At 49.7% G+C, this 21,089-nt stretch overlaps 1 protein-coding gene and 1 long non-coding RNA gene across 9 annotated transcripts in view; one reads left to right on the forward strand and one right to left on the reverse strand.

Moving 5' to 3' along the window:
- FIRRM (FIGNL1 interacting regulator of recombination and mitosis) overlaps window positions 1-21,089 on the reverse strand; it is a 39,157-nt gene extending 18,068 nt beyond the window's left edge. For 2 of the 8 annotated variants that reach the window (XM_053914530.2, XM_053914531.2), the window contains exons 1-10: window positions 20,937-21,089; window positions 17,241-17,280; window positions 16,024-16,112; window positions 15,241-15,345; window positions 14,636-14,776; window positions 13,765-13,930; window positions 12,297-12,381; window positions 9,674-9,812; window positions 7,891-7,971; window positions 5-153 (exon numbers count right to left, since the gene is read on the reverse strand). In XM_053914530.2, coding sequence (XP_053770505.1) covers window positions 10-153; window positions 7,891-7,971; window positions 9,674-9,812; window positions 12,297-12,381; window positions 13,765-13,930; window positions 14,636-14,776; window positions 15,241-15,345; window positions 16,024-16,112; window positions 17,241-17,280; window positions 20,937-21,047 — 1,101 coding nt within the window. In that variant the 5' untranslated portion in view covers window positions 21,048-21,089 and the 3' untranslated portion in view covers window positions 5-9. Of the gene's footprint in view, window positions 1-4; window positions 154-2,816; window positions 2,882-7,890; window positions 7,972-9,673; window positions 9,813-12,296; window positions 12,382-13,764; window positions 13,931-14,635; window positions 14,777-15,240; window positions 15,346-16,023; window positions 16,113-17,240; window positions 17,281-20,936 lie in introns of those variants that run through there. The other 6 variants (XM_053914526.2, XM_053914525.2, XM_053914529.2 and 3 more) reach the window with 6 other exon arrangements.
- Window positions 126-12,271, forward strand: LOC128779595 (uncharacterized). The gene is made up of 3 exons (XR_008425643.1): window positions 126-255; window positions 937-1,153; window positions 10,010-12,271. It is a non-coding gene; the product is annotated as an uncharacterized lncRNA (long non-coding RNA).

Consider the following 21,089-nt stretch of genomic DNA (forward strand, 5'->3'; position numbering starts at 1 on the left):
CCACCTACTTTACTGTCCAAAACCCCGTGCACGAAAGGCTGGAAGGCGAGCAGCTGCGCGAGGAGCGCGTCCAGGGTCACGAGGAACGAAGCCACCGCTTCCTCCTGCTGGGCGCTGGGGAGGCCGGCAGCGAACAGGCTGGGGGGGCACTTGCTGCAAAGGGGGAAACACTCGCTGGTTAGCAGCTGCCTCCCAGCTCCAGGAAGAGGGAGCACCGCACGCTGGTGTTCTTCTGGCACTGGGAAAACGCAGGAGGTAAGTGGCAGGCATTCCGCAAAACAAAATCCGGGTTACGGAGCTGACACCACAACTGTGTGGAGAACTCAGAACCGGCAATGCGGCTCTGACACAGAACTGAAAGTTGAGAACGCCAATGAAGTCTTTGGATTGTTCTGATGCATTTCAATCAAACCACTGTGACAGTGATGTCTTTTAAAAATACTGTGGAAACATGTTAAGTAACTAGTGAAAGCATTGTGCGTAAAACATATTTCTGATAAATTCTGGCGTAATCACTTCTACTAAAAGTTGTTTTAAAACAGGCCTGACGCTGAATTTACTGGGACTCACTGCTCTGCAGTAACTAAACTGCCTGCTAGTGCTCGAGAAAGGTGGAGACTTTCTCACGGAAAAACGCCTCAGTAACCGGGTCACACTAAACTCCGGTTGAAACCCAGAGGCCGGCCGGCCGTGAGCTGCGGGGCTCTGGCTCCTTCACCCGGCCCCGAGCCTCTCAGCTGCCTTGCTGGTGACGCTGGCCTGGAGCTGTGAGGGTTTGGTGACAGCTAAAATGCAGGTGACGGGCTCTAGGCTGGAAGCACAGCTACGAAGCACCTAAGGGCTCATATTTCAATCAAATGATGTATTTTTAGTTTACTTATTTGACAAGCATTTGCCAAATGCCTGTGCCTATAAATACACTATGCCCTGTTCCAGGACACAGCAGTAAACAAAACATAAAGTCGCCACCGTTACCCAGTGTCCGCCCTAATGAAGGGAGGCAGCTAACACACAGAAGAGCAAGTAACTCCCAGCAGAGCAGATGTCACTAAGTGCCGTGGAGAAGAAACAGGGGAAGGCGGACAGAAGTGCTGCTGAACTCCGCGTAAATGCGAGTCATCTGAGGGGTCGCACAGAAGTCACGTGATCTCTGGTAAGGTCCATCCCTCCCTCTGGCTACTGCTCGGAGAACAGACTAGAGCAGGGCGAGGGTGGAGGCAGACAGGGCTGGACGGGACGGCTGTGGTGGTGAGCAGTGGTTGGGTTCTGTGTACACACAGTGAATACATATGCTAAAGGTGGTCACAAGAGAGTCTGCTAATTAACCAGGTGTGGGGGTATGTGAACAGGAGGAAAACGTTAAAGACGGCAGGATTTGGGACCAGATCAATCGGAAGCAGGAAGCTGCCACTGAAACTGAAAGGAGGGAGCCCCAGAGGAGCCGATTTGGGGTGTAGGGAGCAAGGGGAGGGGGAGAGGGATGACACGGTGGGAAACGAGTTTGGCTTGGGTCAGTTTAAGTGTGCGTGTCCTGACTGGTAGTTCCATCAGAGGAGAGAGAAAGATATAAAGTCTGAGATGAAATGACCAGAGAGAAGGGGCCCAAGGACTGAGGGCTGGGGACCCACCCTAAAGAACTGGGAGAAGGAGAGGCACCTGCTGGAGAGGAGCCGCCAGTGAGATCAGAAGAGAGCCAGGAGGGAGGGAGGTCCTAGAAGTCAAGAGAAGAAAGAGTTCAGAAGAAAGGGTCGGGCACCGCGGCCAGGCTGACGCGGCGAGGCCTGAAGCTGCCCGCTGGACGCATCAGCATGGAGTCACGGCCGGCCCTGACTGGGGCTGTCCTGCGCAAGTCGTGGGACACACAGTCAGACTGGAACAGGTTTAAAAAAGCAGCACAGTGAGCCCTTGAACAGTGAAGGGGTTAGGATACTGACCCCCCAACCCCAGGACAGTCAAAAGTTCGTGTGTAACTTCTGGAGCCTCAGAACTTCACTGCGCACAGCCCACTGCTGACTGGCAGCCCCACCAACCACACAAGCAGCCGACGAACACCGATTTTTGTGTTGTATGTGTTCTGTGAAGCAGTGCTACAATGGAGCAAGCTACAGAAAAGAACGTGTTACTAAGAAAATCATGAGGAAGAGAAGATACGTGTGCAGGGTGTGCTGGGAAAAGCCCATGTGGGAGCGGCCGTGCACAGTGCCGACCCAGGGTGTCCAAGGGGCAGTTGCGGGGATGGGGGCTGGGGGCGCAGACGAGGCTTCCAGGCCCGTTGTAAACAGGCAGATAATGGGAAGGGCGTGGTGGAGGACGTACGGCTGCGACTGTTTTATATCGCTCTGCAGACGGGAAAAGAGCAGCCTGTGGGCTCTTCTGAGGTGGCTGTGAATTTCAGATGTCACTTAGCCTCTACCTAAACGGGTACCTTCCTATGACTCACACACACTCTTTCTGAGGTAGACTAACGACTACTTGACTCACACCTCGTAGAAGGAAATGAAAATGAACCGAGATCAGAAGCAACGTGCCCTCAGGAAACACACACGTGCGTGCAAAACCCATTGGCCTTCGGGGTTTACCACCACATGGGCCATCATCACTCGGTGCAAAGTCCTAGTGCAGACCACAGAGATGTCACACTCACGCAGAACCTACTTTTAAAGCTGTCCTTTCCACCTACTTTAACCAAGCAGATAAACATTTACTGGAACATTAAAAGAAGCGACTCTGATGTGTTACTTTAAAACAGTATGTTAATCTTTGCCGGGTTCACACGGCATGGCTACATTTTAACAACGATACAGCGTTCTTCTTACCTGTGTATCTGCAGATAAAGCTGGTGCAACGTAGAACAAGAATCAGAGAGGAAAGGAAGAAATTCCTAAAATAAAACAACTCTATTCATTCTTTGTATACAATGTACCTTTCTAATAGACACCCTCTAGCAAAGGCATGCAAACAATGAAATAAAACCAGGATGTGACACATTTTAAAAAAATCTTGCATGAGAATAAGGAGGAGGCTGAGGCGAAGCACCTGAAGGTCTTTCCAGTTAAAACTGTCACAAAACGACAGTGAGCAACTCTCAGGTGCGCAGCACCTACTACGTGCTCGGCCGACACGGTGAGAGAGCCTTCCTGTGCGTCGTGTCAATCACTGCGGCCCTCTCAAACCCCAGCCTTGCCAGCCTTGCCGTGTCCCCACTGCACAGAACAGAGAGCGGGGCCAGGGTGTCCGGCAGTGCGATCCGGTCACACAGCTGAGCACCAGCAAGGCCGGGCCTCGGGAGCTGGGGTGCCTGCCCGCCCCCATCCCAGTAGGCTATCTCTTAGAAAGTAACTTTTTTTATTGTTAGGACATAGAAAAAAGTTGATGATTAATTTTTAAAAATTAAAAATTCCCTTGGTAGAAAAGAATGGATTAAAAAAATGGCATAATGAGGGCTTCTGGTCAAGATGGCGGAGTAGAAGTGACCAGCGCTGTGCCACCTCCTCCCATGACCAGACCAAAATCACAACTGAATCATGAAGACACCACCAGTAAGAACCACCTGGGGACGAGCTGAACTGGTCTCCGACAACTAAGGACCTCAGGGGGAGCCACACGGCAACTGGTGGGGGCCGAGATTCGATCCCCAGGCCCCACACCCACCTGCGCTGCTCAAGTACCGGGCGGGACATCTCAGCTGCAAAGGTCCCCTGTGAGGGGTTCCAGCTCCACAGCTGGCTCCCCACCCCAGGGCACCAACGCCAGAAAGAGGAGTCCCCATAACATCTAGGCACAAACCAGAGGGGACTGCACCCAAGTGAGACAAAGGCTGCTGGGGGCCCAGGCATTCCCCCAAAAGGGCCCAAACACAGACTCACTCGCTCTGGAAACCAGGGCAGAGGCAGCAGCCCAGCAGCAGGTGCCAGGGCTGGGGACAGACAGGGAGGAAGCGAAGTGACTAACTTCAGAGCACAGGCTGCGGGGGCAGAGGTCGGAGCTCCCTGGCAGGCATCACTGTTCCTTTGTCTCCCACACCACATTGCCCGACGGAGCAGCCGGGTGCCAAACACTGGGTGGGACGAGAGTAACTTTACAGCTGTCCGTATGAAAAATAATAGAGCCCTGGCCTGTGTGGCTCCATTGGGTGGGCATTGTCCCGCAAACCAAAAGGTGGTGGGTTCAATTCCCAGTCAGGGTACGTGCCTAGGTTGCGGGTTTGGTCCATGGTCAGGGTGCATAAGAAGGACAACCAATCAATGTTTCTCTCTCGCATCGATGCTCCTCTCCCTCTCCTTCCCCCTCCCTTTCCCTCTCTCTAGAATCAATAAGCATGTTCTCGAGTGAAGATGAAAAATAGTAGTAAGTAATAACACAAGAACAAACTCTCCCATAGCTGCCCCGCCCTGTGCATGCTCTACACTAGCCCGGCTAGCACTGCGCCCTCGCCCAACCCCCGTGGCTCCGGGCCCAGCCCCACGTGAGCCCGGAGGAACCTCTTCCAATGGCGCCCCCCGCCCACAAGCAGCCTGCCTCAGTTTGCACTGCAGGTGCCCCCAGTGTCTCACACACCCGAAGAGCAGGGGCGGACCCAATGGGCCCTGCGCCTCCACTCCGCTGGTCCAACAACTGGTGTTGTGTAGCAGTGGTCTGCCTCGGCTGGAAACAGCCTCAAATAACTGGCCATCAACCTCGCACAAGTGGCAGCGGGCCTCAGCTCACGTCCCGGTGCCCGCGGAGGCCCGAGCCCAGCACTGGGGCCCCCACCTCAGTTCAGAGCAGAGCCTCTCCCAGGCATCTCCTAGCCCACCACAGTGGCAGCCAGCAGCAGGTCACTCTGCAGCTCCTCCAGATGGCCACAACCGAGGAATAAGTACTGGCTGACCATGACCCGCCCAGAACCTCTCCCAAGAGGCTCCAGAACCAACACCGGGTGGCCAGGTTCAGACCTCACTGGAGAAGCACCTAACCAGTTCCCCAGACGACACAGGGAAGAGCAGACTGTGCCGGCACTGGAGCCGGTTAGAGCAACGCCTGGCCACCGGGGCCAGCCCTACACAACAGCTTCTCCACCAGAGTCCCAGCCAGCCCTCACTGCCAGTCACCCTGTGGGCACCCAGGGGCGTGCCAACAGCAACAACGCCGGGGCACACACAACCATGGGGCGGGGCGGGGGCCACGCAGAAGCGCCCGCTAACCCCACGGGACACCTGCTGCACGAGGCCACTCCACCACGACTGGGGGAGGCAGCAGCTCTACCTCTCACACAGATGCAGACACAGGGAGGCAGCCAGAATGAGGACACAGAACGTGGCCCAAATGAAAGAACAGGACAAAATCCAGAAAAAGAACTAAAGGAAATGGAGATAAGCCATCTATCAGAGGCAGAGTTCAAAACATTGACTATAAGGATGCTCGATGAACTCGGGGGCAGAAGAGACGGACTCAGTGAGAACTTACACAAGAGACAGAAGCCGTGAAAAGGAGCCGGTCGGAAATTAAGAGAACAAAAACTGAAATGAAGACCACGTGGGAGAGAATCAACAGATTCGACAACGCAATCTTGAGAAAGAAAAACAAAGCTAAGGGTCATGCAGCCTGATATCAAAGCATACCACACAGGCCTTAGGAATCAGCACCGTGCAGCTCTGGGTTAAAACACACACAGGTCAACGGAGCTGAACAGAAAGCCCAGGAATAAGCCCTTGCATACACGGTCCACTAATCTAAGACGAAGGAGGCAACGGCATACAATGGGGTAAAGACAGTCCCTTCCCATGAGAAAGCTACGAAAATGGGACAGATACATGCAAAAAAAAAAAAGGAAAGAAAGAATCTAGATCACTTTCTTACGTCATATACAAAAATAAACTCAAAGTGGATTAATCACTTAAATGTAAGATCTGAAGCCATAAAACTCTTTCAAGCAAACACAGGCAGTAAACTTGACATTCTCAGCAATATTTTATTGGCTCTCCTTGGACAAAGAAACAAAAGAAAAAATAATCGAATGGGACAACATATACTAAAAGATGTTTGCACAGCGAAGGAAACCACACACAAAAGGAAGAGACAGCCTACTGAACGGGATAGGGCGTCTGCCGGCGACACAGCCAGTAAGAGGTTAGTACCCACATTACACGAGGAACTCATGCAACTGAGCACCAAAAAACCAGACAATCTAATTAATAAATGGGCAACCTGAAGAGATATTTCAAATCCCAAGAGGACATACCGACGGCCAACAGACATATGAAAAGAAGCTCAACCTCACTAATCGTCAAGGAAACGCAAATTAAACCCACAAGGAGACAGCACCTCTCGCCTGTCGGAACGGCTGTAATCGGCAAGTCAACAAAACAGGTCCCGGCGAGGATGTGGCAGAAAGGGAACCACTGGTGCGACTGTAAATTCATGCACCTACCGTGGAAGACAGTATGGAGGTTCCTCAAAACATTAAAAAGAGAAGCATTATATGACCCGGCTATTCTGCGGCTGGGCATTTATCCAGACACCCGAAACACAAATGCCGAGAGGCATGTGCACCTGTATGCTATGGCGTTAGGCCAACAGCCGAGTGGTGGCAGCAGCCCGAGCGCCCGCCCGCTGACAGAGGAGCGCACAGACACCGCGGCAGGGAGCTATCACGGAGCGTTAAGTCCCACAGAGACGAGTGAGACCTGGCCACCCATGCCAGCGTGGATGACTTAGAGCTCACTGCACCAAGGAAAATGAATCAGACAGAGGAAGACAAATGCCGTACAATTTCCCTTCTACGTGGAGTCTAAAAACCGAAATAAGTGAACCATCTGAACAGAAACAGACCCACAGGCCCCAAGAACATTTTGATGGCTGCCAGATGGGAGGGGTGGCGGGACGGGCGGAAAGGCAGGAACTAAGTGCAGACTGGTGCTCGCTCACAAAGCAGGCATGGGGATGGAAGGCAGAGACGGGGTGCGGTCAGTAACACCGTGCTGCCCACGTGTGGTGTCAGACAGGGGCTCCACGCACCAGGGGGGTCCCTGCATAAGGGACAGAAGTGTCTGGTCACTGTGTTGTACGCCTACAACTAGGACTGCATTCTCTGTCAACTGTAATTGAGAGACAGGCTTGTATTTTTTATAGTGGCATAATTCAGAGCAATTTCACCTACACACCAAGCAACCCTTAGACGGGTCACTACCCGTGTGGCGTCCTCCAGGCTGGGTCCCTGCCGCTGAAACACACGCCCCGCACACAACCCAGGGGCCCGAGAGAGCCACCGACTAGAACGAGCGGCAGCACCAACAGACGGCGCTGCTGACCACGGTCGGCAGTCACTGGAGAGCCTGCCTGCTCCTCAAAACACAGGACAGGGTCAAAGACTGATTCGTGTGGACGGCCGTTTTCCGTTTTCTTTTTAAATCACTAACATCCACTTCCCACGATGTTGCTCACTGACTGCCGTAAGCACTCCCTGCTCACCTCTCCACACGAGTCGTCTGCCCAGACCACCCAGCCATTCTGCTCACATTCCCTCGCCCATCCCTGCTCTCTGGGAGACCCCCAACTACGCAGGTTTTCTTAACATTACTCCACAGTTCTAAAGATTTGCACAATATGCAGTATTCAAAGATAAATTGAATCATCTGAAAACCAATTTGGGCTTACAGAAATCTTGTTTGTATTTATGTTAAATAACTTTTTCAGATAACTGAACAAATAACAATGATGGTAGACACTTAAATAATATCACAGATGCTCAATATTTAACAATTGACAATACTAATCCAAAAAATAAATAAGTAACCTAAAAAATATACTCTTGACAAAATAACTTCAAAAGATTGCTCTTAGCAGGAATGATACGAACATTATAATTCATAATTTATTCACATTTATGCATTATAAAAAAATAAGCCTTACCTTAGTATAGTGCAGAAGAGAGTTGGCAAAGAAACGACACAATTTGAATGTTTTTTGAAATAATTTATAGTCAGCATTATCCTGTTTCGAAAAAGGAACAAAGTATAATAAATAAGAATATGGAATTACTTAACTTGTAAATGAGAGAACATTTTCTAAAGAGGTCTCTTATAAAACCCTTAGTCAGGGGTGTCAAACTCATTTTCACTGGGGCCACATCAGCCTCATGGTGGCCTTCAAAGGGCAGAATGTAATTTCAACTCTTTAACTGTTAAGGAGTAGTTACACTTACACAGTGCTAAAATTATTTTGGCTCTTTGAAGGCAACAGTGAGGCTGATGTGGCCCCTGGTGAAAATGAGTTTATGACATTCCTGCCTTAGAGTATAAACATTTTTCAGGAAAACATAATTCTATTCGGAATTGTTAAGAGCAACACAAACACCAAATGATAACACGGGTACTTCAGAAAATTACGCTCTACTTCACTGAAAATAAATGTCAATGTATGACAGCAAAAGAGGTGAACCTTCTGGGGTGATCAAAAGTGGAAGAGACGTAAATGTCTTATTGTTCTGTGCTCTGTGCAGAGGAACAGGTGGCCACCAGAAGTCTCACAAACCAATAAAAGTGCAATACATGAAACAGGCAGAACACATAAGGCGGCAGTTCACAGAAAAGAACAAGTTGCTTTCATTCTGACTGTTTCAAAAGCGAGCGCAGGGCACAAACCCCGCCCCATCGCGGTCTCCTGAGCTGTGACCAGAAAGCGGCACCCCAGTGCCAGCACAGAAGGGGCTGGGACTCAACCCAGGGAGGTCACTGCCCAGTGTTTCAGGAGACTGAGTACCCATGCTTCCTTTCTGTAAGTAAGACGAGAGAAATACTGACAAAAACTAATGCAGCAGGCAACGAAGCTCCACGTGGGCAACAAACACGAAAGCATGTTTATTCTCAGAATACGGATTTCTAAAAGCAATGTATAAACAAAGGTAGTAATTACAGTGGAAATTAAATTTGTATCGAAGAGCCTTCCAAATACATTTCCCTATCTTCACAGAAAAACTAAACCACGGGTGGATAAAAGACTGCATGCTAGAGGGGAGGCGGGACCAAAGAGAAAAAAGGCTACCCGCCAAGTCTGACACAACACCCTCATTTAGAAAGCACACTCGGGACTCAGCAGAGGATGAAATTGTGTCAATCTCCGTGGCTGTTACGGACTGAACAACGTCCCCCCAAATACGCTGAAGTACCAACCCCTGGCACCTCAGAATGTGGCTGGATTTGGGAGCACGGGCACCAGAGGTGCTGAGTGAAGACGCGGCCGTGCGGGAGTGGGACGTGCCCGGATCCACTTGACTGAGTCCCACGGGAGGACAACATGGAGGCCCAGGGAGGCCCCACGCGGGATGCGGGAGGTGGAGGCCAGGGCTGCCCAGAACGCCAGCCACACCAGAAGCTGAGCGACAGGCACGGAGCACGCCCGCCCCAGACTCAGGGAGCACGGCCCTGCTGACGCCTCTCAGGCGTCCACCCTGCAGGGCTGTGAGGGAACAGAGGTCTGCCCTTTCACCTGCGCCACCTCATTCGTGGTGGAAAGAGGAGAGACAGGTAGACTGTAGGGGGAATGCGAGCAGGTAAGCATCTACCGAAGTGTTCTAGGTGGAAGTAATCATGGGCTGTAATCCCCTCTCGCAGACTGGAAGAAGGGCAAACGCAAATGAAACAAAGTAACAGCCTCCGAAGTGCAGTGACCCTCCGAGCCCCACTCGGTTCAGTACCTGCGCCCCTGCCTGGGCCGCCTGCTCCGCTAGCTGCAAGCCAGCCTGGAAGGAGCACAGGGTGTCCTCGCACAAGCTGCTGACGATGTCTCTGTGCTTCAGCTGGCTCTTTACAAGCGACTGGTGCTTAAGGCTCTGCCTAAGGATCACAAAGGAAAGAGCAGTCACCACGAGCGCACATCAGGTAGCTTCGGACCATAAAAATATGACAGAGGAGCATGTAAAACATCGCAGTGCGCCGTGCGCATTAGACATGACACAGTTAACATGTGTCGCCTCCACCTAGGAGGCAGTTACATTAGTTTAAGTTACTGGTTTTTTCATTTCTCCCTGCAGAAGGTGCCAGTCCCTCTGCTAGGCTCTGGGAGCAGAGGTAAAGGAAGACACGGCCTCGCCTCTGCCCTGTCTGCACTGACCGTGTGGGCCAGCGTGAGGGAGGACATTATGTCACCGTCCACATTCTTAGGGTGCGGAAGTCAAAGAGTGCTGCCATGAAGCCGCAGCACTTAAGCTGGGAGCTGAAAGATATGCAGGGGTCAGCAAGGCGTACAGGCCCACAAGGAGCATCCGGGCAGAGGGAGAAGCTGTGACAGGACCACAAGGAGCATCCTGGCAGAGGGAGAAGCTGTGACAGGCCCACAAGGAGCATCCTGGCAGAGGGAGAAGCTGTGACAGGCCCACCAGGAGCATCCGGGCAGAGGGAGAAGCTGTGACAGGTCCACAAGGAGCATCCTGGCAGAGGGAGAAGCTGTGACAGGCCCACAAGGAGCATCCTGGCAGAGGGAGAAGCTGTGACAGGCCCACAAGGAGCATCCTGGCAGAGGGAGAAGCTGTGACAGGCCCACAAGGAGCATCCGGGCAGAGGGAGAAGCTGTGACAGGCCCACAAGGAGCATCCGGGCAGAGGGAGAAGCTGTGACAGGCCCACAAGGAGCATCCTGGCAGAAGGAGAAGCTGTGACAGGCCCACAAGGAGCATCCTGACAGAGGGAGAAGCTGTGACAGGACCACAAGGAGCATCCTGGCAGAGGGAGAAGCTGTGACAGGACCACAAGGAGCATCCTGGCAGAAGGAGAAGCTGTGACAAGGCTCCAGGACAGGAGTGTTCCGTTTGCTGGAGGAACTAAGACAGGAGTGTCAGACTCGTTTTCCCCAGGGGCCACATCAGTGTCGCAGTTGCCTTCAAAGGGCAGAATATAATTTCAGCTCCTTAACTGTTACAGAGTAGTTACATTTGTACAGTCCTAAAATTATTTCAGCCCTTTGAAGGCAACCGCGAGGCTGATGTGGCCCCCGGGGGAAAACGAGTCTGACACCCCTGAACTAAGAGCACAGAGGGCAGCGGAGACAGGCTGTTGAAGAAGGCAGTGCCCAGGGAGGATTATCAGGTCACTACTTGTAGCAAAATGCAGTGGACTTTAAGCAGTTGAGTGACATTATCTGATTACATTTTAAAACATCAGTCTGAGAGCTGGGTAGCAGTGATTTAGAAGGGGTTGGGAGTGGAGGATATTTGATGATGATGGTGGTGACAGTGGTAATGATGGTGCTGGTGGTGACGATGGTGAGGATGATAGTGCTGGTGGTGGTGGTAACAATGGTGACAGTGATGACGGTGGTGGTGGTGACAATGGTGACGGTAATGACGGTGGTGACAGTGGTAATGATGGTGCTGGTGCTGGTGGTGACAGTGATAATGGTGGTGGTGGTGACGATGGTAACAGTGATGATGGTGGTGGTGGTGACGATGGTAACAGTGATGATGGTGGTGGTGGTGGTGACGACGATGGTGACAGTGGTGACGGTAATACAACGAATTCACTGGGCATTCTCTCTGTGCTGCGCACCCTTCGAAGCGTCTCGCCCTGGTAAACTCAACTGCGCAAGGACCCACTGTACAAGTGCCACTGCCCCTATTTTCAGTGAGCACACTAAGGTGCAGAGAAGCTTCCCAAACCACCCGAGTGCTGAGGAGGGTCCGTCACGTCAGAACAGACTGAAGCAACGTGGCGTGGGGCTCTGAGCTGACACACCTGACCCCGCGCCATTACCTGGTGGCGACTTCATGAGCTACGTCAGTAAGCACCACACTGACCTTTCAGGTGTCGTGCACGTGTGCGAGGTGGGGGCGCTCACCCACGTCTGCACCTCAGCCGCATGTCCCCTGCCCCTAGGAAACTGGTGAATGCTGTGGGCGCTCTCCCTGGTGACCCTTCACAGTGCTCCAGTCAAAGCCACCCTGTGAAGTCTGACGACTCGGAGCCCGTAACAAAGGGAGTATGTCCAGCTCTAACTGTAATTGCTAGTGTTCTAAGCCTGGAAATAGGATCCATAACAGTCTCTTCAACAGCAGCAGCGGCAGGCAAGTGGTTCACGTCTAGTCTGACCATGGTCCAATTGTCCAGAATTTCTAGCTAACTGGGGAGAACTTTTATTTTTAATTTTGGAGGCAGCAGGTGAAGCCCAATTTGGTCTGGGAGCTACGTGTGGGATTATCTGGATTATCAGACAGCAGGGTTGGTGAATGTTTTATACACCCACAGGAAATGTTTTAAATGCAATCTAACATGAATAATTAAGATTAGAGATATGGAAAATGACAAAAAGTAAAAACAAACAACTTACTTAATTATAAATTTCCAAGTGTTGGCATGAAATGCATGGTCCATGCTGGAAATGACAGAGCAGATGTCCACCAACGAGTGAATGACTACGAAGAGATAACAGAACACTTAACACCTTCCAGGGCCCTGAGTTTCTCCTGTACTCAAAGTGTCCACTGAACAGTCCGACATTTGTTAAAGCCGCTGAGGCAGTCTGCAAAAATGGTGTCAGAATAACGATTGAAAAAGTGTCGCACTTTTAAAGTTTTTTATAAATCATGGAACTTCTGAGGTTTGCACCTACCCTATGGCCTAAATAAAACTAAACTGTTGAGTGGCATAAAGTTGTACCTTGTTATAACTAAAATATCCACTATGTAGAATTCTACTCTAAAATGACAAAGAGAACCTAACAAGGAAGAATCCGAACTAATCTGCACAGTTCTCACACAAGGAGACTACGCTGTCTGCAGCGGATTACTTATAAAAACGGCCACGGTAACTTCCCTTCTGTGCCCACACTCGGGCGGCGCCCTTCCACACAGACTCTGGGCTGGGCCGCGTGACCTGCTGTGGTCCACAGGGTGGTGACTGCAAGGCGAGCAGACTTGAAAGTGCTTGTCTGTGGGGCTCGCCCTCCCTCACTGCTCTTAGAAACCTCGAGGCCTCGAGGCTCTGTCAGCTGGCAGAGCCCGGCTAGGATGCTAGAGGACTCGCTACAATGGCTGGCTCGGTACTTCTGCCCCTTCCGACAGCCAGACGTGGGCGAGGCCACTGACCACACACACAAGTGAGCCACTGTGCCACGTGGAATGGGGACAGCTGTCCCAGCGGAGCCCAGCCCAAGCTGCTGGCTCACAGAATCACAAGTCAATAAAACAGTGGTTGTTTTAATCCCTAGGTTCTGGGATGGTTTATTGCAGAGAGAAAGGCACCTAATACACTGCACCAAACTGGCTTCCTCTTCACAGTGAAGTGAGGGATGCCACCTTCGTGCTCACACTGCTCTCCAAGCTCGGGGCCACGGCCTGCTCGTGAGGGAAGTCAAGTCTTCAAACACGAAACAGAACGTAACAGCCCGCCACAGGTAGGACAGCGCTGTCTCATGCAGGGCCAATGACGTGCACACATATACACACACACACACACAGACACAGGTAATTCCATGCGTTCCGAGAGGCCCTGCAAACTGCCCTTCCCCCGCGGGCCATGGCTTCAGAACCCTGCAGCCGTCTGCGACTCTGACGACGCGGCAGACCTTTCTTTGTCGTCATTGTGGGGAAACTACCTACTATGAGCACCATCCGAGTACACAACGCTAATGCTGGGCATCAAATATCGATGTTAAATTCTAAAATTTAAAAGGTCGAACATTCACCTGGTAAGGTTTATTTTTCACACGGAGGCATCCTGAATCGTCACGGACAACGGCGGCTCAGTCATTTAATGCCAACAGTTCACATTGGCACCCCGCCCTGTTCCCCACTCACCGATCACCATATCCAGAACGCCACCCTTCTCGTCGCCTGCAGGGTCCGTGCAGACCATGTCCAGCAGTTCCATCAGCTGCTTTTGAAGAGAATAGGCCTCCTTGAAAAGAGCCTGGAGAAGGTCTGAAACAAGGTGTAAGCGCCCAGAGTATACAGACTCGCTGTTCTGCTCAAATGAGAGAAAAGAAAATCATGAAAAGCTTCAAAAGCCAAATTTACTTTCACTCACACGATCAGAGATCACAAATTTCATGCTTTCCACTGAATCACTTATTCGTACATGAAACAAAGGTTTCGTGAACACCCATTAAATACAGTGCCCTTCAAGAGAGGCGAGCTTGCACCAAAGGAAGTGACTTCCGAGACGCTGCGAGGGCAGCGTGGAAAGGGGATGAACGACCTTGGGTCAGGTGCGTGACAACGCGGCCCCTATCACCGAAGACGAGTGTCAACTAACACGCGGCGCATCAAAATAGCCCACAGCTTTTGCGCCTTCCAGCTGCCGCAGGGACGCAGAAAGGAACCAAGTAAGGGTTCCTGGCCCTGCACTGGAACCTGCTCATTAAGAAATTCATCCATTTCACCAACGTCATTACAGAGCCATTTCAGGATCCCTGTGACTGAACAAATTCTATCACTTCTTTCTTGCTGGAGAGGAAACAAGGTAAAACGAACAGAAGACAGAAGCCCACTTTTACCACTTCTTGATAGCCACATTAAACATGTTTACATGCATCCTTCTAGTTCTACAGCAAAGTCTCTTCCAGAAATGCGGGCTCAAGTGTATACTCTTAAGTACCGAGCCTATGCACTCAGCCCCTCTGCCCTCGGAGTCTAGGCCATTTAGAGTGTACCTGGACCCGTTACTCACCTTGCAATGCACAAAGGTACTTCTGATCACATGTAGGACTGAGGAGGGCAGACTCTGAATGTTTTCCAGAATGACGGACCCCTGCGTGGCACAGACATGCTGCACACACCCTGTGAGAGCTCCTAACACCTGCACCATTGTCTGAAAACAAGGAAAGAAGGTTCATTCAGAACGTATTTGTTGTGCCACTAAAAACAGTCAGGCTGGGTGCTGGAGATGGAGCAGTGAACACTACGGGCCCTCTGTTCTTCCAGTCGCAGAACTTCCGTCTTTCAGAACCACTGGCCAGCCATGCGGTTAAAGAGGAAAAAAGCTGGACTCCTAACCCACATGGAAGAAATATGCCTGGCGTCCTGCCTGTATGCTCTGAAATGACAGGCAGGGCATGTGCTCTCCATGACTTGTCATCCTTTAGGAGTCTGGACATATCCTCAGCACAAAACTGTACAAAAAAAGAATTTAGGTTTCTGCATGCACACCTTTGATTCTGCCAGTGAACCCCCAGCACCGCGCCATCGCATACTGAAAACCGGCGAACTGGCATCAGCACGAGACCCTCACTCCCTGCGCTCCCTGTCTCTCCTTTCCTGGCACGTCCGACTTACTTGTAAAGTGCTCCTTAGGGTGCTCTGGATTTCTAAGTTTTGGCTCGACAGTTCTCTGGCTTGGCTGGTTAACTCAAACATCATATCATCAAATAGTTTCACAGTCTGCAAACACAAAGCAGGTCATCAGCAGGAAGAGAAATCACTGGAAAAGGAAAGGTATCTTTAAAAAAATCAGATGACTCTTATTTGTCCAGCTTACCAATTACACCTAGCTTAGTTTAAAATATATAACGTTATATGTAACAAAAAGGGTGGGACAAAAGGAGGTTTACAGTTGTGAGTATGCAAACAGTTTATTCCTGTAGTATTACTCGTTAATTATTGCATTATTTTCCATATGAACAACTGTAAACCTACTTCTGCCCAACCTTGTATATCACCAATATCTATAGTAATCCTGCAGTACAATCTGTTTTAAAAAATAACAATTACTAATAAACGGTACGGAAAAGACACAGCAAAGGGACTTGCTAATAACTTTATCACCCAACCCAAATTTTCACTTAATAGCATTAAAATACAAGAGCACTTAAAATTAACTACAAATAATTTAAATTCAATGAGTAAAGGGTCCCTACTATCTGAAAATGTGGCAGTTTCATCACCTAACTACTCTAACACCACCATATTCTCACACGAGACCCGTTTTCTACTACTTTGCTGGAATGACAAACGTGTTTGGTACATGAAAAAAAGAACACGATTAAGAACGCTCTGAAGCGGAGGCTGGAACCTAAGAGCCTCTGGGGCCTGGACGCCGATAAGACAGCAGCACCGTACCTGGGGGAGCACTTGTGAAAAGAGAGTCTGTTCCAGTGTCAGGTGGCTCATGTGGGGTAAAAACATGCCGACCACGATTTTCAGAATTTCTATAAAGCAAAACAGTAACACGCTCTGTAGGCACATTGAGTCGCGTCAGCCAACAGAGATCACTGCTCTTTGCGAGTGGGAGATGACGTCAGCCCCGCCGACAGAAAGCACTGCACCGTTTCAAAAGCCACGATCTATGCAGAGAAACTATTAACTGAAATAACAGCAAAAAAAGGGAAACCATGTCCAGCAACTGGGGACCAGTTAATGGATATGGGCACCTGTAGTGAACAGGGTCTGTGATCAGTTAAATGATTCCCAGTGACTATTTAAAACCACGAAAAATGTTTACAGTACTTTAAAATTAAACAAAAGGCCCCAAAATAGTATCCCAATTTCAACAGATGTAAAAATGTGCACACAAAGAGTAATAGTCTGGCAGGAATGTGAAGAAATATTCTATACTAAAGAGAATGTTCTCATTACAATCTTAACCATGTCAGATCCATGGGTGTTTTACAGTCCTCTGTTTTTCTGTACGTTTCAAATTCCCTTAATGAATACATGTAATTCATACTCAGGATAAAAAATACTTCTGTTACATATAAAAGTTAGACCCCAACAGGCAACACAGATGCAAAATCATAAACGAATATTCCACAGCCACTCTAACTCAAAATGAGTGTAAGCCCCAAGTCTGGTCTCTACTCTCTGCCTCCTGGCCACGTAAACCAGATCAAGTAAGAGCGACGAGGACAGATAAAGATGAGAAAGTCAACGTGTTCCAAATGACAAATGGGTCATCACCTAAATAATCAGCTTTCTGCAACCCAGACACTATTTTCTTAATGCTACTTAACACGAGAGAGGCTGGAAGCCGGAGACTGCAGAACTGTTTCAGGTGGGCCTGACCACGGTTTCACAGCTCACGTTTAAAGTGGACATTGTGCTTACACACACATGATTAAACAGAACACATCTGCTATCTACTGGAAATAGAATTTAGAACTAAGTCCTGCCCTGTAATTAGGAGTGTGGGCATCTAAGTAGCTGAAGGTCAGAGAGGCTATAACGCCACCACAGAAAAAGACGTGATGTGAAGGGAGCACAAAACTGGGTCGAGGGAAGTACGACTCGGATCTTAACAACATCGAAATGAATCACGCAATTAAGACAGGTTTACTCACGAACATGCTCAGTCCAGCTGTCGGAATGCTGATACATGGAGTAAAATAATTAAGGAAAACCACAGGAATAGGATGTTCACTACTGAGAATTAATTAAAAGGACCGTTCTTTAAGTTCAAGCTATGATCCGTAAGAGACTGAAATCAGACTCAAATTTCTGGCATAATTTTGCTGTTATAAAGTTAATGCTAATTAGGTAAACAAACAATACGACAGAAATACTTTACAGAAATATTTTCAAAATTGCCTTTTCAAGCTGTGTGCACCATAAATGACAGACGGTGCTACGATGAACCACGGACTCCTGGCTCCTCGTGCAGGAGAGCATTTCTCCCGTCTCCGCGCTTCCACAGCACTTGATCTGTGCCCGTCTTAAGTCACTCGCCACTTTCCACCTTCCTTTGCCACCCTCGTCAGGCTGAAATGCTCCCGCACATGAGAGGAGCGTACGAAAAGAGGTCACGGTAAATTATCCTAACAGAATCACATTAGAAAACATGTGCTTGCACCATCGAGAATTGTCAGCAATGTTACAATGTAAAAGCAATATAAGAACTACTAAAGAATGTGTCAACAAGAGAGATGAATATCCCAAAACCCCACCACACTAATCAAACTGACTTTTTTTTTTTTCAAACTGATTTTTAAATTCTCACCCTAGGATACGTCCACCGATCTGACAGAAACATCGATCGGTTGCCTCCTGTATGCACCCCGACCTGGGATCCAACCCGCGACCCAGGCTACATGCCCTGACCAGGGGCTGAACCCGCAACCTTTTGGTGCACAGGACAATGCTCCAACTAACTGAGCCACTGGGCCAGGGCTGATTTTTCTTCTGAAATCTTAATGTTGTGTGTATATTTTTGCAGCAGCATTCAAAATGAGGGACAGTCATTAACTTATTTGACTTATTAGTCTGGTAGGACATAATTTGCCTTAAGGAAAAAATTTCAGCAATGGTAAAAAAAAAATTCTAGCCTCCTCAAAAATTGAACGTACACTATAATTATGAGCACATGAAGGTAAAGACTGGAAAATAATATACAAAATCAAAAATGAAAATGATTATGTTTCAGTGATGCGACAGTGGATTTATTGCAAACTTTATTGCAAATTTGCTGAAAATTATGCTGAAAAGCAGCATCATCTAGTGAGACTTCCGGGCATTTAAAAAACACAGTAGTCTGAGCCCTCAATGTCCCCCGGCGCCAGGCCGTTCTAGGTGCGGGCCAGATGCAGGGAAAGCACGACTCCTGCCTTTAGGGACTTCGCAGTGTGGGGAGGGAAAGTGGGAAAGGAGCAGAAGGAACAAGAGGACTTCTGTCAATGACAAAGTCCTCTTCAGGAAACCGCACAGGACAAAGTGGTACCAGTGTTGCAGACTGGGTGTGGGGGAGCGACCTAAAACTGGGGGCTCTGACAAGGGCCGAGCGAGGTGACACTCGAGCCAAGAGCAAGCTGTGCAAAAGGCTGAGGGGTCAGGGGCACGAAAACTGTGCTCGGAATGGAATGCAACCAGTGAGGCCAGGGAAAGGGCGAGGCTCAGATCACAGGGGCCTTGAAGGCAAGTTTAGATTTTATTTCTAACTTGTTAAGAAGCCACTGGGGGGTGGGAGGATTTAAAAAGGAAATGACATGATCTGTCTTTCACTCGGAACTACTTTTAGAAAATGGATTATGGGGGGGGGGCTCAGAAAACCTCCCCAAATTTATAAAAAATTGCATATTTATTCTTACATGTTAAACTCCAGTCACCTTCAAAGTACTCTCCATTTGATGCAATACACCTATCAAGACATATTTTCCACTGCCCAAAAGAGTTCTGAACTCGTCAGCCTGGATGCCTTTTCGTGCTTCTGCTGTTTTTTGTTTCACCTCTTCCACACGGGCAAACGTTTCCCTTGGAGGACTTTTTTCATTCAGTCGCTTGGGGTGAGATCGGGTGAATAGGAAGGGTGGGGCGGAGGTCATGCTGTTTTTGGTCAAAAACTGCTGAACAATAGGTCAGGTGTGGACAAGTGTACTCTTAAATCACCCGTAATGCAGTTGGCAAACGTGTTGAGCCTTCATTAAAAATTCACTGAAGCTGAACGCAGCCTCTCACACCACCACCAGCTGGTACACTGATCCACATGGGTTCCTAGAACACTCACCCAGTGGGGGAAGCCTGTTTGTACTACAAGGGGCCCGCCCTCCAGAAGATGATTCTGGGTTTGGGGGGACCCCCCCATATAAGAGGACATGAGGAAACTATGGGGTTTGGAAGAGTGGTAGCACCTGGGGATGGAGATAAGTGGACAGATTCAAGATACAACTTGAAATCAGAGACAACAGAACTTGCTGACTGGAAGTGAGGATTCAAGGTTTGTGAAACCAGTTACAGTAAGTGCTCACTTAACGCTGTCCACAGGTTCTAAGACTTAAAGCAACACGATGTACAACAAAACCAGTTTTTCCATAGGCTAATTGATACAAACAAGAATTAGGTTCCTATCTCATAACAAAACAACTTGGAACAAAATTATGTTCTTGGGGAACCTGCTCTGTTTCAATAAAGAAAACTGGGAGAAGAACAGGTTTGGGTGCTTCTGAATATTAAATGTGAGGTGCAAAACCAGGAGGGGACGTCGCCTTTCAACTATTGAAGTCCCCCTGTAAATTTGGGGGGAAGAGGAAACACACCCCTGATCTTTGTTACTCCAAAGCCTGCCACCCTGCCCGATACAAACATGTTGGGGACCCAGGAAATGTTTTTTCAGGGCAGCTATTTTGTTTCCCAAGTCAAAAGGCTTCAGGATGGAGATTCCGTATCTGCAGGACTACGGAAGGGCTTCGGTAGCTCGCGGGAGTGTGCTAATGCCGCATGATGTCCACGCACGGTCACATTTGTATTTGGCTTGAACTGTAAAAATTAGTTGTGCGATGTTGAGAGTCCCTCAAGAGAAGGTCTTTTTTTCTTTAAATGTAGTTCTAGGCTGAACGTGAGCACAAAGGCATGAAAAAAATTTACCTTTTAACAAGAAAGGCTAGGACTCCAGGCACATTTACAATCGCAAAGGCCGGGACTACGAAAGAACGGTCTGCACCTGGACAACGGAGGCATCACCCAGCAGATGGAACCAATTAACAAAAGTCAGCAACTCCTAACCAGCAATTAACAAAAAAAAAGACGTGGGAAAAAGCAAAGGGAAGGACATTTTAACGTCGTTTACACACTCGGCACCACGGCAAAACTGCGTCCTACGTTACCGGGGAAGTGTTGTTCACACCCACCACGGGCCCTGGAGATAACAGCTCAGAGCGTCTCTACCCCACCCAGCTTAAACCCAGGGCTCGCCTGACAGCGCTGGTTCGAGTCCTTGCCTCCCCCGCTCTCCCATGCAAAAGTTATTTATACTTAATTGCACGCGACGAGTACAAAAAAGAGGTAGAGGAACGGGCGAAAACGCCACTTTCACCGCCGCGAGCTTGAGGGCAGGATGCCTGTGCGAGCCCTCCCGGTCCCAACGCCAGGAGCGGTCCCCGCTCGCCCTCAGTCCCCTCGCCGCTCCAACTCGGCCGCCAACAAGGAGCCCAGAGGGTTGAGGCCGCGGGAACGCAACGCGACCCGGCGGCGGGTGTGACCGAGCGGAGGAGAAAGGTGCGACACCGGCCGCGCGCCCCTGTCTAGGCGCCAGCGACTGCCAAGGATATGAGGAGCCGCGGCAGGACTGTCGGCAGTTCCCGGCGGCACAGGTCCTCCGACCAGCTACTTAATTCCTCCAGGGGGACGGCGCTCGCGGGGACGGCGCGCTCCTGCGACATGCTTTCGCCCCGGAGCCCACTTCAAAACACTCCCGCCACCGC

This window comes from Desmodus rotundus, chromosome 12 (genome assembly GCF_022682495.2).
Source record: "Desmodus rotundus isolate HL8 chromosome 12, HLdesRot8A.1, whole genome shotgun sequence".
Classification (NCBI taxonomy): Eukaryota; Metazoa; Chordata; class Mammalia; order Chiroptera; family Phyllostomidae; genus Desmodus; species Desmodus rotundus.